Genomic DNA, 20,550 nt, shown 5'->3' with positions numbered 1-20,550 from the left:
TGCTTGCAAATCCTTCATGCAGAGTTACACACTCAAAACCAACTTTTATTTTTTATTTATATATAACTCTTCTGATTTAAAGACTCCATGAGTATTCATCTACAGTTATATATGTATACTGGCGTGAAATGAAATGAACACTAGGAATGGAACAGATTTTACCACTTTAAAAGAACAGGCAGAAAATTGAGATTATTTTTCTTTCCCCAAAGCAAGCTCCCAAATCTTGTATCTTCATTGTATCAATGCTACAGGATTCCTGTCTGCATTGAGACCTGACACTAGGTAACTGCAGTAAGGTGAATGGTACTCGGATTACCTTTAGTGCTTTAAAATGGGGGACTGTTAATCCTAGGAGATGTCAGATCTGTGGCTGCAGAAATTCTAGATACTTCACTCACAACCTCAGACCACTAAACTATTCCTCCTGCCTTCAAATGAACTTCTGCATATTGGCACAGTGCCATTCAATTCTGTTGCATTATTTAGAGAAAAATGGGTCCATGCCATTACTGAACTTACATTAGTATGTGCCAGCATTTGTTGAAGTAACTCTATAATTTGCCAGCCTCTGATTCATGCAAGCACAGAAACCCATAAAATTTTTTAAAAAGTACTTCAAAATCTTTTCCAGATAGTTTCCACGATCTTTTTAATACCAAAGAGCACAACCAAAATTTATAAACATCCAAATGAAAGTAGAATACAGAGTTGATTGACTTCAGTGGGAAAAACAGAAGAACTTGACTGAAGAAATATAGATTGATACTTTCTAGATATTTAAATATGTCTTAAATAAATATTTGCACCAAATTGATTACAGTTGATGCAGCTCTGCTGAATTTCTTAGCTAGTAATAACAATACTGATTATAGCTTCTCCTTTAACATGTTTTTCATAATCTTATAACATTTTAAAATAAATTATACATGTTTCAGTAGATGATTTTGTTTGATTCCATTCTGTTAGAGAAATGGATATATCATGTCTGAGCTAACAATTTTAAATATGCTAGAAGGCCATAGCTACATTTCATTAACTCTAATTTATAATCTTGGCATGAACCATGGCAGGATTTTCCATCCTATTATTTGTAGAGGGCAATATATTTTTTACACACTAGCCTGACCATGCCAAGTACTGACCTGCTTTCACCTCCACTCAGGTGCAAATGTATGAATGCTGTTCCCTTACAGGATCATGTCTGTTCATGTTATAATGGAATAAATTAAAGCCCATTGTCCATGACCAAATCTCCTGTGTGCTCACAGTTGCATTTCATTAAAGGAGTAGGCTGTGCGTCTCTGATTTTTGTTGTGAATGACGACATGATCCAAATAATTTTACTCCCTTCACATGACTAGATGTGAGTGTTCACATATAAGCATAAAAATAGCATATAAAAAACCGACACATAGGACTGATAAAGTGAGATATTTCACCCTTACTCAGTTTGAGCAGAACCCTGTTGATTTTAATGAGATTACTCACTCCGTGGAACTCAAATAATGGCATAGAAAGAATGGCACATTGTTTCTTAATGGTAACAGTCATAGCCAGCAACAGTAAAGTATTTATTTCTGACAGACATGATCTAACTGAAACACTTAAAATACATTTTATTTTTTTTTTTCTCCAATAAGATTTCTAGAATCGTACTATTTAATATTAGGTAAAAGTCCAAATTCAATTCCTGCCACAGAATTTTATAGGTTGCAAACTGAAATTGCTTAAGCCACCTGTGAGATAATCAGTAGCAAATGAAAATTGATGTGAAACATTACTATTTTATTTTCACTGAGTTGTAGGACAATTATTTAGTCAGTAAGCGTCAGGGACATTGTACAAATCATATCCTGAAGGAGTTCCAAACACTCTTTTGTAAAGAATCTTTAGAATTGTGGAAATAAGGAAAAATAATGGAGGTAACTGAAAATGAACAGAATGACACTGCAAATAACAGGCTGTGGAACTAAAAGTGGACCAAAAGGACACAAGAAAACAGATAAAATTATATACTCAAAGAAAAGAGGTACTGATAGGCTCTCAAGAGCCTGTTATCCTCAGTACTGGATAACCTTTACTCACTTTCTAGATATTCACTGCCCATCTTTCTTGACAGGTTATTTGTCTTTCTATGCTTTAAAACCTCTAATGAAAGCACTTTTTAAACTATCTTATGCAATACATTACAATGCTTAAATAACCTAGTGCAGAAAGTATTCTGTAATTCCTAACTTTACATCATTTTCATGGTCTATATAGTCTGTTATCTCTGATAGTCATAAAAGTATTTTAAAAAGAGATCATGTCAGAAAGAGATACCTAAATGAATTCTAGCTTAACAGTTAGGTGATGAGAAAAGTATGTAAAATAAACCATAGGAAAGTAACACAAAGGTTTGTTCAATATTTGTGAAAAAAAAAATAATAAAAAAAATACAGCTCAATTTCTGGAAATGCAAAGCAGGTGAGTCTGAGCTTTTCAAGACAGTTTTATTACAGTAAGCTTCATAACTTTCAATGGCAGCTAAATGCTCTGAAATCTCAGTCACTGTGCCTAAGATTTTGTCACAGGATCTGAGCAGATAAATGTAATAGTAAATACAACATTCAGTTGCATGTCTAAATGGAGCATTTGGGGTCAAAATTTGTCTTAACTGTATGGATAGTTAAGGAAACTCATAAAATATGTTAAATCGGGCAATTTCACTAGCTCAGTGAAAAAAAATCTGTTATTCACATTGAAAAATGTATCACAGATGTGTGCAAAGCAACAAGAAATGAACGGATGTACATGTCATCATAACTTTTTATAATTTATTTTTATGAATAAATAATGCCTTACTGGCAGGAAGGTAGTAGACTGTAGTATTCACTGCTGTGTGTTACTTACTTTCTACACATTTACTACCCATCTACTCTATCAGAAAAAAAAGGCATGATGAAAAAAACATTTAATTGTGCACTTTGGAGTACCACATCAGGTTCACTTCATTATTTATTATTTCCAATCAATTCATCTTATTCCCGTCAGTGAGGATGTGATCACAGAATCGCATTAGCCTCCAGAGGTCTCTAGTCAAACCTCCTGTGTGAAGCAGGTCCAGGTCGCACAGGTTGCTCAGGATCCTGTCCAGATAACTTTTTAATGCTTATTGTTTTGGCTACTCATTTTGAACATTCATTTGATGCGGCCAAGCGTGAAAGAAAGCACTTTAAAATATTTCAACTTATATATACATTTATAAAAGCAAAAAACTGGCAGCAAACCTGAGTAGCACATACCTGCATCAGCTAGAACTTTTTTAAGTAAGTAAGCAATTGTCTAGACTTGCAGTCGCCCTTGCTCATTTTGACTGAACAATGTTCATAAAATTCTGCTCTCTGGGGAGACTTTCTAGAACACAAACTTATGTTATTTCAGCATGGAATGAAATACTCATTTTTATTTTCCAGCCAAACAAATTTATCGCAAGAATAGTGCCTTTTCAGTGCTCTATAAAGAAAAACAGATGAAATAGTTTACTGTAATTATATTTCACCCAGAACAATAGCATGACAAATTTTGCTGCCTTTAGTAAGAGACTGTGGATCCACCTTCTGGTAAGAGTTAGGACACAAGGCCTCAGCCAGGAGCTCTCTCTCCAAAGCTCCAGCTGCATACAGCCAGAGCTGCCGCTCCTCTCGTCCTGATGATGGTTCAAGGAGGCCTCTGTCTGCACAGGCCCTGGCTGACATGTTGGCTGACCTTCTGCCGGAGGGTAGGAAGGCCCTACAGAGGGACCTGGACAGGGTGGGTTGATGGGCAGAGGCCAGAGGGATGAGGTTCAACATGGCTAAGTGCCAGGTCCTGCACTTGGGGCACAACAACCCCATGCAATGCTACAGGCTTGTGTGGAGTGGCTAGAAAACTGTGCAGAGGAAACGGATCTGGGGTGTTGGTCGATGCTCACCTGAACATGAGCCAGCAGTGTGCCCAGGTGGCCAAGAAGCCCAAAGGCATCCTGGCTTGTGTCAGGAATAGTGCAGCCAGCAGCACCAGGGAGGTGATCGTCCCCCTGTACTCTGCTCTGGTGAGGCCACACCTTGAGTGCTGTGTTCAGCTTTGGGCCCCTCACTACAAGAAGGACATGGAGGCCCTGGAGTGTGCCCAGGCTGAGGGAACTGGGGTTGTTTAGTCTGGAGAAGGGGAGGCTCAGGGGAGTCCTTATTGCTCTCTACAGCTACCTGAAAGTGTGGGGAGCTGAGGGTCAGCCTCTTCTCACAGGTAACTAGTGATAAGACTAGAGGGAATGGCCTCAAGTTGTGCCAGGGAAGGTTCAGGTTGGAAATGAGGAGATGTTTCTTCTCAGAAAGAGCAGTCAGGCACTGGGACGGGTTGCCCAGGAAGGTGGTGGAGTCACCATCCGTGGGGGTGTTCAAGGCAAGGTTGGATGTGGTGCTTAGGGACATGGTTTAGTGGGTGACATTGATAGCAGCGTGGTGGTTGGACCAGATGATCTTGGAGGTCTTTTCCAACCTCGATCCTACGACTCTATGATCCATCAGTAAAATCCCCTCACTTCACAGAGCCAGGGTTCCAGCAGGCACATCTGTGAAACATTTCTCACACCTCCTCCGTTATTTCCAGACTTGTCCCTCCTACCACAATTTACTCCCTTTGTGCCCCGTCGCCTTATCAACCCTCACACCACCCACCCCTAGCCCCCCACTCTGCCTTCAGCCATTTTCCTCCGGCGAAGCCCGCGAAGCCCCGGCACGGCACCGCCCCGAGCGGCGCTTGGCCCCACCGCGCTGCCGTCGTGGGGCGGGGCCGCAGCGGCAGCCATGGCGGCGCCCGTCGTGCCGGAGACCGACAGGTAGCGGCCGCCCTGCCCGGGGTGGGACCGGGACCGGGAGCGGGGTCAGCGGGGCGGGATCCCGACCTCCTCCCCTCTCTCACCTCCTCCTCCTCCTCTCCGTCCCCGCAGCATCCGCCGGGCCGTGTCGCTGCTGAACGCCGTGGACCCGGGCCGCTTCCCGCGGCTGCTGTCCCGCCTGCTGCAGAAGCTGCACCTGAAGGTCGGGGCGGGCGGGCTCCCGATGCCGGAGCCGGGGCTGGGACGGGGGCTGTGCCCGCAGCAGGGGCCGCTCCGGTGGGAGGCTGCTCCCCCGGGCCTTGCTGCAAGTGCCCGCCCTCATCCCGTGCTGCTGTGGCCGTGGGCCAGAGCCTGGGGGGCTTCAGGTCTAAAAGAAACCTTACACGGGCGTTTTTGTCACCTTTTCCTGTCAGGTTTTGTTTTGTTTCACTGATTTCATTTACTTTTTTTAATGGCATGGCAGAAGTAACATCAGGAGTCCGTTTCACCCCATTGTGAAAAAGTCAAGTGGAGCTTAAATCTAATTTTGGCACAGAATAGTGCAGGGGAAACCGCAAGCAAAATGTTAAAACAGACTGATTTTGTTGAGGATTTCTTCCAAATACATATGTTTTTATCTTCCAGTGTCATGCTTTGCATATTCCCTTATATTTTGTTTAGAAAGAAATAGGAAAACAAACACAATCTGGTTTACATACACACAAACACTAACTCATTGCAGGTTATGAGTAGCATTGACAGAAAATGAACCTTGCAAAAGGTTACAGCTCTGAGGCTGTAAGGACTGTTTGAATTATTTGATTAAATTCTCGATTTCTTCCTACCGAAATTACTCGCTTGTATGCTGCTGATATTGCAGTGAGGTTTATAATGATTCAAATAACATTTCCATTTTGATATTCTTGCTACAAACTCTGTAATCAGAAGTTTTTCTGTAATTGCCTCATTTTGTTTATTCTGACAGCTCAATTGCTTTTTCTTTTTTTTTGTGGAGCTTTGCAGTTTTGGCTTATTAAGTGGTCTAAATATGGTGTTTTGATGTTTGTAGCATCAACTATTAGTAATTACATTTGAAAAGATGACAATATCTGCATTTAAATTACTCTTTAATTTACTGTCGTATAATAAACATAACTGCTGTATTTGAAAGTACAGCACATTCTTAGTAATCTTCAGTAATATGGTGTGCTATAGATTGTACTCAAATCTGACTTTCAAAACAGCTTACATTAGGGCTTCATTTTCTGTATAACAGCGTAGGCATTTTTCAAAAGGAGAATCTGGAGTGGAAGAAGCCTGCATAAGTAACTACAAAACAGCTTTGCCTTCAGTTTTCTTTGGAGTAGTGCACTTCTTACTTTTCTTATTTCTACTTGTAAACGTTTATTGGAGACAATCTGATGTAGTCAAAAGATATGTGTTTCCTTAGTAGCTCTCAAGTGTAAGTAGAAAGCATTTTCTTGTGGTGTTTTTAAATTGATTGTGATAAAAGCCCACAATATTATGTAAGTTAAGTCTGATACTCAGTGAGATGAAACATTGTATTACATTGCATTTTTCTGCTGGAGAAGGGCTTTGTCCACTTAGAAAAACAGGACAAATACTATGTTTATAGAAATGGGGAGAAAGCTTTTTCTTATATGTTTATGGCAGCCCAATATAATGTCAGCAGTAACTATTTTTGTGCTTCAGGCTGAAAGTAGCTTCAGTGAAGAGGAAGAAGAAAAACTTCAAATAGCTTTTTCGTTGGAAAAGCAGGATCTTCATCTAGTTCTTGAAACCATATCATTCATTTTGGAACAGGTACATCATTATTACCATTATGAATTGTTAAATATGTATTTCTTATCAGATTGTGGATTTAAAAATATAGACGTGAAGCTAAAAAGTAATTTGTGAAAACATGTATCTGTAGTAAATTATGCATGTCTTGGGGGCATGATTTTACAGCTTTAGTTTGCACACTTTGCTGATCTGAATTGCATCTCATAGCATCTGTGGGATGAGTTTCTAAATAAAGTAAATAAAGGCGATGGAAACCACCTCTGTATGGCTGTGAGGGGCGTACTGGTAATTAGGTGTAGTCTTTCCTTTTATTTGTAGGTGAGCAGACAAACTGCTGTAGCTCTAGTGTCTGTATGAGTAGGTGACTGCATGACGCACAGCTAGGTGACTTGTACAGAGAGGAGGTTTTCTGTTTCTGCTGTGGGTTGCCACTCATTCACCACTCAGGTGGGATGCCAAGATATGGCACGCTAGATAGGTAACTTTATCTTAGAGGTTGTGACAGCTGCAGTGTTGTTGATAACAATTCCACGCAAGCACAGTGAGTGTAATCTGCGTTGAGCATTCATTCATACTGATGGCAATCAGGTGTGCTCTGAGATGTGAATCATCCTTTCCTGCATGTGTCAATTTAACAGGAGTTATCTTAGTTAACATATTCCACAGTATTAAAAAGAGAACAAACAGACAGTGAATCCATGAGAAGTTAAAAGAAACACTGGTCACATCCAGACTGGAATTTTGAAATTTCATCTCAACCAGGCAGGAACTTATCTGTATTATTCTCTGGTCTTAATTTAATTTGACTGCTTTAGTATGATAATTATTGCAGATGGATAGAAAGAGCAGTTGTGTGTCCCAGGACTTACTTTTTTTTGCATTTAAAGAAAAAAAAACTACTGATCGGTCCAAAGAAGATTCCCAGGTGTAATAAATGTTATGTGAGGACTCTTCTATGTTCCAACTGATTGCTACTCTTTTTTTAAATTATTTTTATTTTTTAGAATAGCTGCTTGTTCTGTCAAAGCATAATTTTTTTAATAGTCTTTTGATCTATGGACACATAGAAATAAGGCTGCTGCATGTTTTTTGGTGTATGTGTTGTGGTATTTTTTTTGGGGGGGGGGAGGGGAGGGCGTGGAGAGGAGGGGAGATTGGGAAGATGGTGGAGTCCTGTTTTTAAAGTGGAGGCCAGTCTATGATAGAGAATGTTTATCACTAAAATCAATGCTAATGTGGGTGTAATTTGGTAAAACTGTCCTATTTTCCTGGTCACAATTGACTTTAAAGTCAAGTTTTTTTTCAGTGATAGCTGCTTTGGCATATTTATAGTGGAGAGATATAGGGGTGTACTGAGATCTGGTCTACATATGCATTTTTCATAGTTTGTCTATCTTGAGAAGACTCATTTGTAATACTGCACTTTGAGATGTAATTGGCATAGTTACACTCCTCTGTCTGCTCAGTGAAAGGGTTAATATGAACAGGATGCTAGCAGTCCCACACCAGAGTTGCTAGTAAAAATCTTGGGTGGATGTGATGGCCATCTGTGGTAGAATTTTGCTGGCACAACTTGTAGAACAGTACTTCAACAATAGCAGTTATTTTTCCTTTAAACAGGCAGTTTATCACAATCTGAAGCCTGCTTCACTGCAACAACAGCTGCAAAGTATTCACCTGGATCAAGACAAAGCTGAAGCATTTGCCAGTGCATGGGCAGCTGCAGGTCAAGATACAATTGAAAAGTTCAGGCAGAGGGTTTTTACCCCTCAGAAGGTAATTTTTCTTTTTTCTTTTCTTTTTTTAAGAGAGTAAAGCTATATAGCTGAGTTTTAAAGCAAGAAATCTAACGTACAAAACTCATGACAAGACAAGGTGCTGAAAAACAAAACAAGAAGGGTGCTTATTAGGCAGTGGATAAAAGTGGTCAGGGCAGTGAAGTTCCATTATATCTTTAGGCGTAAATGTGCACATCTATGAGCATGTATAACATAAAGTGATTCTTAATAAGCCTTCAGCTGAGTTAGGAGATGTGTATACAGAAAGTATCAGTGTCAGACAAGATCAAATAGTTCCACAATACGGTTGGACACTGGCTTAATTATTCTTGCTTTACTTTTATTATTGCTATATATCTTGCTAGTATAAGATTCAGTTTGTTACTCTATGATTTGTTTAGTGAAAAGTACATAGAAAATAAATTTGATAGATAAGGAATGCATGGTACAGTGACAAAATTAGAACATAGTTTATACCAGCAGCTTTTAAACTTTTGGGTGTAAAATGCAGATTTTGAGAAGACAAGACATGTCAATGACAAAGTCTAAAGATATACACGATTGCATTACAGTTGATTTTTTTCCAAGTACTTAAAATTGATCATTTGGAAAACTAGCTAATTTTACACACACAACTTGTAGATTTTTCTTATGTGCAGAACTCTACTAACTCATGAACCTAACCAAGAAAATGGCTGATAATGTAAGTACACATACACAAAAAAAAAGAGGAGTTGCACATAATATTTTTGGCTTCTTTTTTTTTTTTTTTTAATAATATTTACTAATGCCAAGCATATGAGTCCCAGAGTTTAAATGGTCAAAGGCACGCTGATTATATAGGTAAGTATGACTTTCCATTTGAGGGAAGTGAGCAATTTGAAATGAAGTGAAATTCTAAGAGTTTATAAGAATAACTTTTCAGAATCCAACATGTGTGCGCAGAATGGAAGGTAATTCTGAAAGTACTGTACCAAGCTACTGCACAAGAATTTCCTTGAGACGAACTATGCAGTGATCTCTATTTTGCTGCTTGTTTTCCAACAAATGAGAATCTAGTGCAAGCAACTTTGGTCATCGTTTATTTGGAATTCAAGCTATGCTAGAACTTGTACCCTTTGCACCTGTGGTCCTTCTGTGACCTCCTTTGGGGATGACATTTGTGTGTTTGTCTGCAGTTTAGTGTGAAGTCTGCAACATACAATACTTCTGGTGTGTGTTATGGCTTTGGAGATTCTTTGTGCCTTCACTACCATGTCATGTAATGGAATTACACTTTGCTAGTGCTTTACATCCCATATAAAGTGGTTTTAAACTGTCATTTGTAATAATGCTTGCACAAAACGAACTATAAAAATATAGTGTCATTTACTTTTTTTTTTTTAAGCATGAAAGCAGGTTTAAATCCAGGTGTCTGCCTCTACATATGCTTAAAACATCATTTTCACCTTTTTCCTTCCTTTTCCTAGCCTGGATGGCAATTTGAGTATCAGTTCAAGTATGCATGTATGCCTTAAGGTATAGTTTATTTGAACTGCTTGAATTTACTTTCTCAGTATGTTATGAAAAACCTGTGGAGTCTTTATCTTGTAGACTTCAGTTTATTGAAAAACAGTGAAGTTCAAGAGAGTATTTCCGTAGCCAAAGGATTAAATTCACAGAACTAATTGCTGAAACACAGTTGTTTTTTTTCTGCTAACAAGGCATGTAAAGATAAAATATTTAGGGATAATGGAAGAACTTGTAATCTCCTTATAAGACACTACAAGGTGATTCGTAAGATTATGAGGGTAGTAGATGGCTGCACGAGCTTTTCATTTATTTCTTTCTGTATTCTGTAAGTAATTGTATATTAGCACATATTTGCTAGATTATCTTGGTGCACATTGAGAAATAGTGGGCTAAGTATTGACTTTTACTCACCTGTCCAGGTGATGTTCAGGACTACATATAAATTTAGAATACAGTATATATGTGTGTAGTGTACAGAAGGAGGTCCAGACACTAATCATTCATTTCTACTCTTTCATTTCTTTTTCATTCATTTTGCCTTTTAGGCAACATAAAAAGGTTATCAGTTTTTTATTTGGAGGTATGCTTTGCACTTCAATCAAATGTTGGAACTGTCAGATAAACTGAAGGAATAGCTGTGGATAGATTAATTCATGGCCAAAACTAGTGGGCAGCTCACTGTCCAGTATTATTATTTCATAATAATAAGTTTTGCTCACCACTATTCTGGGAGAGTAGGCTTGCATCATTTGGCTTGCAGCAGTGCTTAGCTTTGGACTTCAGACCACTAGCTGTTAGGGGAAGTAACTTCTTACAGATATTTCACTTGTATCTATGTGCTTATAGTATTTCCCTTAAACCAGAATCCCTTCTTGCCTGCAAGGTACAGTAGTCTTCTGATTTCTGGGTCTGAGAGTGCAATAGACATATGTGATAGTGCACTGGCTGATAGCTTTGTTAAGATGACAAGCCAAACCGAGTTTGTTAATACAACAGGACAACTATTTACCAGAATACTGATCAGGTGAAGCATACCAGTCTTTTCTATGACATACTGAATGCTGCTTCTAATTGTTAGAAAAAAATGTTAAAAATATTAATGGTAAAATAATGTTAAAATATTAATGTTAAAATATAAATGTTAAAAATGTTAGAAAAAAATCTTTGGTGTAGACCGCTCAGTTGATAGAAGGCTGTTCTCCTGAGAGATGAGTTCAAACTGCAGAGTTAAACTAAAGCTGTACTGTTTAATAGTATTCATTTTCTCACTTGATTGTTTCATTTTTATTTACTGAACTATAGTCAATCTTCAGCTGTCCAGGGTTATTAATTATGTATATTCTCCTATACTGGTGCTTTGAATGTTTACTCATACGCAATTCCCTTTATCATGTTATTTCTGCTGGGTAATGCAATCTCAATCAGTTAGAATGATGTTATTTGTATCATTTTTTTGTTTGAAGGCGTTCTAAATTTGGCCCTTAGAATGAGACGTCAGTGATAAATCTGATGCAAGTCTGATCTGTTTTTTAAATCTTTGGTAATGTATCGGTTCAGAAATCAGGGCACGAGGATCAGGTTAAAATGTATTTTTTCCTCTCTGTGAAGAAGAGCTAGATTTTTAGTTGAGTTCACTCAGAATTGTCATGGCAATTTTTCATTGATTATTTTCCTTTTCTGCAAAAAGCAAAGCAAAACAACCCCCCCAACCAAATAAGAACAACAACAACAAAAAAACACCACCAACAACAAACCCACTAAAGCCCCAAAACCACTTATGTTCTATATAATTTTTTTTGTTACTCTGTAAATCTGTCTGATTCAAAAGGTAAGTCAACCTAAATTCCTCATAGGCTTGCTGTTTTGGGATACTGTTCATGGTATCTTTAAAATATGCATAATAAAAAATATAGTCCTATGTTGCCAAGCAGAAGTTTTTTATAGCATTCAGGCAGCATTACTTAATATAATGATGTGTGGGAATGCAACTAGTGAAATTACATTCCTAAAACCCTTGACAGTGCTGTCAGTTCTGTATCTTGACTGACTGTTTGAAACCATATGGGAAAAATTCTCCAAGCAGTATTCTCAGAAACTGGTCTTGCTAAGGGGTGTATTTGTAGTGCGAATATACTAAATTCCCTCTGTTTAAACGCTAGAAAGTCTACAGAAGTATTTCTCTGAAACACATGCATGCTAAGGTTATGACAAGGAGAACTGGGGCTGTGTGCTGTGTTTTGGGGAAAAATACTTTTTGATATTGGAAGAAATGCAAAATAAGGAGTACAGCTTAAGCAGAAAGAAAATGTCTTTCAGGTTCTGTTTAGTTCTTGTTTTTTCACTAATTATTCTTACAGTGACAAAGGTCACAAGAGTGTTGTTCCTATAGGCATTGTCACAAAGAATTGTGAGCCAACTTGCGTGATACAATGCTATTACAGACAGTGGCAAAGAAACACAAATGATGAAAGATGCAGTAAAGATACAATTCTGTGCCTACTGAGATTCATTTCAATAGCCAGCTACAGCACAACAGAGTCGCTTCTTTATTATTCATAATAAAATATGAATATTCCTATTTTATTATTGATATACCACTCAAACAATGTTTTTAATAGTTTACAGTTTTTAGGTACTTTTTCTTGAGGATTAATTAGTATCTTCCTATCCTTCATACCCCTTCCATTATTACCAATAAGTGTAAACAGTAAAGTTTAGAATGTACATTTTGAGAAAGTTTACTGAAACATTTCTGTTTTTACAGGCAAAATAGCTCTTTTAAGGTTAGAATTGCCTGCTATGCAAATCTCATTTAGCTTCTTGTGTAATACAAACTGTAATTTTTTTCTTTAATATGTAAAAGAGCTTTAGAAATGGGGGTTGATTCTGGTTTCCAGGCCTGAAATGACATGTAATTACTAGCATGTTTTTTGTGGCTAATAAGAATATGTATCATATCTCTAAAATCTGCCTGACTTCATCTTCCCACCAATGGATGTTGCTGTGTGTTCTTCCGCTAGGTAAAAGAGCCAATCAGCTATCCTTTTCCATATAGGTGCTCATAGACTGGTGTACTTTTTTACTGACTATCTGTGTTCACAAGTTCTCAGATAGAGCCAGACAGAGTACAAGAATACTTCTATCTTTTCCACAGACTGAATCTCTAAATACTATGGATTTGGAAGCTGTTTCTAATGTTTGTCATGTAGTCCCTTTCTGTTTGCTTTTAAGCTAGGTACTTATCAGTTAAAATACAGGTAAAGATGAAAAACTCCAGTAACCTAAAGTAGGGAAAAGTCTTTTGAAGTTGTTGCTGCTTAGCACTAGACTTACACCAATTTCATATCACGTTATTTCTTTTGTTTCTTCTCTTTTGAAGTTTACTGGTACTTTTTGGTGTGTATCTTTTTAAAATTCAAAGATTAAAGAAGTGAGGAAGGGTTGTTTCGGATATTGAACTCAGAATTCTAAAGATTGACACTTTTTCTGGCATATGTGCTACATGAAGATTGCTAAAGAGAAGCATGGCTTTTTCCTTTCAGGTAAAACAAAACAAAGAAACAAAAAAAGAAATTAACACCAGTAACCATCTAGGAGAGAGCCAATCCTGGATGAGGAATCCAGTTCATTTTACACACTCAACATTTTTTTTTCCTTTTAAAAGTAAATCTCAGTTTATTTTTCTGTTTTTAATATGGTAAAGTCTTAATTGTCAAATTCTCGTCAGCAGTAGTTCAGCCAATAGGGTGATGAATTCATAAGTACTGTATATCATTAAGTTTTTTTATAGCTGTTTCAAATGTGGTAGAAGACTGTAGTCAGAAATTTTATGAAACTTAAGTGAAAAGCTATTAACTAAGCCATTAAAGCACACCTTGGATTTGTCCTTCTGGTGTCTTCTCTGCACTAACATTCTTTTCTTAAATATACTGGAATTTTATAGTTGAGTGCACATCATATACTGCACTTTGTGAATTTGCCAGGTACCCCTTTAAAATGTCTAGTTGTTTTTGCTCATGTTGGCACTATAAGATACTGTTTCTTGAATCTTATTTCTATAGTTACCCTATATCTACTTTTTGAAGTATGTCTTAAGAATGGGTTTTCCTCTCCAAGTTGCTCATTTCTGATATATAAATCAATTTGTTCTATTGTGTTGTCTCCTATAGCATTAGTTAATTTACTACAATCATAGAAGCTTAGAATTTAGAATGTTAAATTATCAATATTTACTTTAGACTTTATTAAAATATCCTTTAAGCTAAGTGAACATTCTAGTATTAATGTAATGAAGTTATTGTATGTAAACTGATATACTGTTTTAGATGTACATTTGGTAGAAATAGATGAGGAGAGTGTAACTCTGAAAAACAATGATATTGCACTTGTGTATTATTTTGTTTTCATGTGGGAAAAGCTGTATAAAAACGAGCATGTAGGCCTTTTTCTTTGGAATATAAAAAGCATAATCTCCTGTTCAGTAATATTTAAGTTCTCACAACTATATCATTTTGAACTGAAATGCTTCTCAAAATAAGGATTACAGTATTTGAAAATGAATTGGGTGGGCCTGTATACCAGTGGAGCATGAAACTAATTTCTGTATTACTACAGCCTTCCCACTTTTTCTGAAGTACTTTGGGCCTCTTTTTTTTTTTTTTCCACAGAACACTGGTATTTTCTGTGATGCCTCTAGAAAATGAATCAATAATAAGTTCCTTTTGGCTTTCTATTCCTATTACATGTTTAAAAAGAAAAAGAAGTAACTCAGATTAAGTCAATTACACTCCTTCATCCTGTCCTCAAATTAATCAGCCTGTCTGTGAAGGAAAGTAATTACAGATGCATGCAAACTACCTTGAAAGGGCTCTCTGAGGTTTGACTCAATGTAAAGAGGCTCAAATGTTAGTTCTCATCTATGGAAATCTAAGCTTTATTCAGTGTCATAGGAAGCTGCCTGTAACCAAGAGCAGGAATTTCCTTACTAATCAAGTCCTTCAGCACCACTAATACCACAGAAGAAGTAGTACTATTAGAAGTACTCAGATCTGTGCCAAGACTTGAATTTTTGGAAGGAGTGTTAAGATTTATTTTGAGTTGTGCTCAAATTAGTAATGGTGTCACTAGAGGCCAATTCAACTGAACTGATTGGTGCTTTATGAACTGTGTGAGTAAGATTTAGTGTCATACCATAATTACATTAGTACACTTTCTTCTCAATCACAACTCTGTGATCTAGTTATTTTAAAGGTTGCTCTTACTGGCTCTTAATTCTGACTGTGGACTACAAGCCCAGTTTGCTTTAAAATTCTTATCAAGCCGTATCACTCATGTTGAAAAGCTTCTGCAAGCCCTTAGCAACTTCAGGCTAATGAAAACCTTTTGCTGTCTAAAAACGCATATGTTGTTGGGTATTCTAGTTACATTTTTTTTTTTAGAAAAACAAAATCTAAACCAAAACCAATTGACAGGGAAAATCTTCCTCTTATATAGCAGTTGAAAACAACATTAAATAGGGATCCTTCAAATACCAACAAAATTATTGAACAATTGTATTATTATTTTTTGTTTGTTTTCAAGCATTACCAAATATAATGAGAAGAACCCTTTGGCAATTCTGAAAAATGTATGTAGCAGACTCACAAAATTGTAGATGCTGGTTTGTTTATGCTGCGTTCCTTTCCTATGCTGAGCTATCATGAGCCCCATAAACATAAAATTACAGAGCAATGCTACAAATTCAGGATTATTTCTGCATTCCCTGTGCAAATGACTTGTTAACAAATGTTAAATTCAAAAGTCTGTTTTTCTCACTTTTTAAAAACTATTTAGGTATAACTCATAATTTTGAGATGCCTTTATTGCTTTTTGCTAAATACTAATAAGCATTTCTGTCTCTCCCTTTAGAAATGCCTACACTCATTTGTTTGTTTGGAAGTCTAATAATAGATATGCCAGAAACTCTAAGAAACATAATCTTTCCTGTAGAAAGTTTATCTACAGTTGCTTGTTAAATTATGTTTAATATATAATGCCGATAAATTTTGTTTAGCTGTATGTTCTGAAATTATGTATGTGTTCTGAATATATTGCTTTTAGTCTAACTGAAAACTATGAATGTATGTTTCACTATTATGCAGAAATAAAGTACATATTCTGTGAAGGAACACCCCAGCGTTCTGAAAGCAGCAAATATAGCCAAGTGAATGGAGAGCAAGAATGTGAATCATAATTAGGTCTTCATAATACCTTAAACTTCAGTTGTAGCACGTTTGGCTCTTTTGTAACAATCTGAATTTCTGGCCATCTTGAAAATGTGAGTCTGTTGGTATTATGTGTCCAAGCTGCATTTCCAAGCTGTAAGTCTTGCAGATTCAGTGTTTTGTTTACTCATTGTTGCTACTGTTTTCTCTAAAGTCAGTGCCTACAACACTTCCTGTGAGACAAACAGATGCCAAATCATGGATTACGCATGAAGGGAAAATAGTGGTTTGCATGGCATTATGGCATCCTGTTCACACTGTGCTGAGAACTAAGCTGTTTGTTGCCACATCAGTGGGTTTTGATGGCAGTACTACTGATTTTCTGTAGTTCCTGTAATGATCTGTTATGATATTAGATGACCTTCTGAAAGCTTTACCTTCTAGAAGCAAGTAATTTCCCAGTTTCCCATTTAAAATTAAAACAAAGTCCTTGTGGGTGCAGGGAATGTGATACCAATATACTTCAAAAGCCCCCAAATTGAAAAATATCCATACCTTTCCCTGCTGGGGTATCTACTGAGCATTTAAACAACTTTTTCCTCTTCACCCTTAAAAATACTAGGCCCTGATCCAGAAGTTTAGAACATCTAAAATGGAAAGTATTGGGAAGGATGTTTCAGGTACTTATGTATTCTCTGAAATTCCATTTCCACTTTAAGTTCTTCCTTTTTTTCCTCAATTTTTCCACCTAGTTTCTTTTCTCAAATTCAGGTCCGTACCTTTTTTTTTTTTTTTAATTGCAAGTGAGTTTTTTTCTCAGTCACTTTGGTTGTGTTCTCAGCCCTACAGCATGCCTCTTCTGGACATCCAGCCTGCCCTTGGTCTCAGAGCCATTAACTCTGATAGACTGGTTCGTGCATAGTTAAGATAGTTGACTGGCCTTGATGTTCTTAGCCTAAAATCTTTTGCAAAAGAACACTTAACTTGTTTTCTCAATAAGTAGTATAAGATAAATATCTTTTCATCATTGAGAAAGGGAAAGTATTTTCATTTTTGATAACCAGTGTAGAAACATGTCATATTTATCTGATTACTTGAATTTCTCCTTGTTTTCATTTTAATTTGCAGTAATGTATGTGGGCAGTCAAAAGTGAAAGTGGGGGAATGTGTTGAAAATATGTGGGAGAGTAATAATAGTACGTAAAGACATAAAGGGCCTTAAACGATGAGGGAAATGGCAGATTCTGATGGTGTTTTTCTTGGTTTTGCAAAATTATCTTTTGATTGGAGAATTGTGATTAAAATTTGCATCAGGGAAGCTCTGAAAAGATCAGATCCTCTTATGTTAGAACTGATGGCTTGCTGGTGTGAATCTGCCTCCAGGGCAGGTATAGATGGCCACAGAGAAGCAATATGTTCGTAGGGAGGGCACACTTTGTTTAGCAGTGTAACATCTTTTTTTTTGGTGGCTGCTGGGCATTGGAAGGAAGAGAGTTGTGCCTAGGTTCAGAAGCCCAGGCAGAACAAAATGGATATGGAAGCATCCTCATGTTTTTGTTGCCCTGAATGATTTGCAGTAGGGTTCATGGAGCAGATATGAAGGACTTTCTTACATGTTTACTATTGGTTTTATTTACTATCTACATTTTTTTCCTTTCCTTTTTTTCTAGCCTGCACCTGTTTTTTGTTTTCTAAACATAACCCTGAGCTTAAATAAGTGTCCATGAAAACTTAAAGAGCTAAACAGTACATTTTCAACAGTGTTTATTGTTGCAGTGGCAAGGTAGCTTGAATATATCCAAACTACTGATAAGAAAATGTAAAAAAGAAGCTAAAGGACTACAGTAATGAGAACTGTAGCTTTATTTTCATGCTAGTTCTGGAGAAGTACTTCCCTTCCAATAAATGCTGCTCACATAATGTAAGTGTCAATGTTGTCAAAGGTTCTGGCACTATATAGTCTCTTCCAATGTTTTGTTTTCTGTAGCAAGTATCATGTTAGAAATGAAAATAATTTACAGTCCTTTAATCTTTTGAAGAACTTGGCCCTAAAATATTTACCACTTCATGTCTTCCAAATGCTGTGCCTTGACACAAATACCATGCAGCAACATGTCACCACTCTCAAAAGGTTAACTGATATTTCATAATGTTGAATGTCTGTGTAAACATGACCACAGCCAAATACACGTTCTGTTTTTCTTTCAAGAACATAAATAGGCAGACTATTTTTGAAGCCTTAGGCAGCATGCTATCCATTAATCAAAACTCATTCTCATACAACTATATTTAGAACAGAAAAGACATGTGGAACACACACAAAAAAAGTAATTTTAAGGTAAAGCAATAATGAAAAAAGAGCTATTGCTGCTATACAGCTATGAACTCCTACCACAATGCTGCCACATATCTTGTGTTTGTTCTGAGCCTTCTGCCACATTCCTTGATAGATTTGTATTAAAAGTGAAATGGAAGACATAAATTTGAATTTCTTACTACTGATGGCTTGTTTTTCATGCTATATACAGTACACTATTTAACAGCCTTAAAAAAGTCTTAAAAATCAGTCTGCCTAGGATATTGTCCTTGTCTCCAGAGGCAATGTTTTATAATCCTGGATAAGCTGCTTGCCTCTCTAAGCCTTGGTTTCTGTATTACTATAACAAAGTGTTTAAGTAAGTGATAGAAAGTCCTTTCTAAATAGTGGAGTGCTAGGCTTGAACTTCAGTGACTAGCTATCACATTCCAGAGCTTACTCACTCTCTCCATGTTTGACCGTAGTGGTTTGATGGATGCAGGTGTTTTATCAAAATAGCTGGTATTTTTTTCTATTGCCTGCTTTGGACTGCTCCCATAGTTCATTTGTGTCCTTCTCTGTTAACCATTATCAGTAGGGTTGCTGAACTGAATTTTTCCTTACACTTGATACTAAAACTTAGAATAACGCAGGATGCTGAGGTCTTTTTGTTCCTGGGAGAACCAGAGGTTATTTCTTTATTTACTTTGTTGAAGTTTGTGGTGAGAAAAAAGTTTTTTCTTTGTGTCGTTCTAGCATAATTTCCTGGTATATTTAGGAAAATTCCAGATACTGGCTAGCTCAGGGTCCTTGAGTATTTGTCAGTGCTTTGTATGACTGCCATAATCATCAGGGTCCTTGAGTATTTGTCAGTGCTTTGTATGACTGCCATAATCACTTCCTCAGAAATGACCAAGCTTTTGGATTGAGCTGTACTTTTGAGTGGGTTGGGCTGTGCCTTACTATTTTGATCAATCAGTAGAAGGTCAGAAGAAATCAAAACAGAAAATTGGGATAGAAAACGAACCTGCTTTTAGGATTTATAAAGTTTATCTTTTAAAGCAGCATTAGTTCATAGGCTGCAGGTATAGTTACTAAAGCTCCACCTATCACAAAATGACCTAGAACAGATTTAGAGCGTTTTAACGATGCCTGTATGTGTTATAAGCATGGTTTTCATTGATTTGATTAAATTATTTGTTTTAACCACAGAATGCAGGCTGAATAGGCAATGCACAATGGTGGAAATACAAGTGGTATAGTTACAGCAAGTTTGGGAAGTTCTGTCTTTGGGCCGTTACCATGAAAGATCCTTCTACCATCCATTCCCTGTCCCATCTTTCACCTAGGGATTACTGCCACTGCAGGAGAACAGGACGTGTATTGGCTTCTCTGTTGTATTCCCACTGCAGTGCCTCTGGGGTGGCTTTATGCTGTGTACTTTAGCTGAAGTGTTGGTCTGGAAAGAGATTAACTGAGACATGACAAGCTTGCATTTTTACTCAGTCAGCCACAATATTTACTAGCAGAGGGGGAAGAGTAGACTGAAAAACACTTGTATGGAGATTAATTTACCAGATGGTGAGACTTTGTATTTCTACTTATCTTTATTCAAGAAGGCTAGGTAGGTTATTTCTTGAAAGGCTTGTAGTTCTGTTCTTAACGTGCTTTGTTTTTCTGTGAGGTATAGCTTGATAGTGTTTGAATATCATTTTAGATTAATGATTCAAAAGCATTTTGAAATGCATTTTTAAAACATTTTGAAATGCATTAAGAGTTCTTTAGCACACATACTTAAGTAGTTTTTGGCTTTTCAGTAATAACTTTGTAAAAAATAGGCCAGAATTATTTTTGTTGTAAACATCTTTATATGGTAGAATACACAAGCAGATCTGTTTGTTAAGAAATTACAATTTTTAGGTGGATTAACACTTACTGCTTGTTTATTTATTTCATAAAATAAAAATAGAATCCTCTAATTTAATCCACTTTTGCAAGAAGGGGGAATCCAACCTAGTTTGGATATTTAATTGTGTCTTACAGATTAGTTCCAAGTTCAAGTCACTTTTACTTTTGATGGTCACAGGCAGTTTGAATTGTTAAATTTGGCAAGAG

At 36.9% G+C, this 20,550-nt stretch overlaps 1 protein-coding gene across 4 annotated transcripts in view; it reads left to right on the top strand.

Annotated features, from left to right (window-relative positions):
* Positions 1 to 4,730: 4,730 nt before the first annotated feature.
* The window catches only part of COMMD10 (COMM domain containing 10), a 102,454-nt gene continuing 86,634 nt past the window's right edge, over positions 4,731 to 20,550 (top strand). For all 4 annotated transcript variants that reach the window (XM_035310170.1, XM_035310169.1, XM_035310172.1 and 1 more), the window contains exons 1-4: positions 4,731 to 4,861; positions 4,973 to 5,063; positions 6,554 to 6,664; positions 8,267 to 8,422. In XM_035310170.1, the coding sequence (XP_035166061.1) occupies positions 4,830 to 4,861; positions 4,973 to 5,063; positions 6,554 to 6,664; positions 8,267 to 8,422 (390 nt within the window). In that variant the 5' untranslated portion in view covers positions 4,731 to 4,829. The remainder of the gene's footprint in view (positions 4,862 to 4,972; positions 5,064 to 6,553; positions 6,665 to 8,266; positions 8,423 to 20,550) is intronic.

The sequence above is a fragment of the Oxyura jamaicensis genome, chromosome Z (genome assembly GCF_011077185.1).
Source record: "Oxyura jamaicensis isolate SHBP4307 breed ruddy duck chromosome Z, BPBGC_Ojam_1.0, whole genome shotgun sequence".
Classification (NCBI taxonomy): Eukaryota; Metazoa; Chordata; class Aves; order Anseriformes; family Anatidae; genus Oxyura; species Oxyura jamaicensis.
The sequence above is the reverse complement of the archived record's forward strand: the minus strand, read 5'-3'. Positions and strand labels throughout refer to the sequence as shown.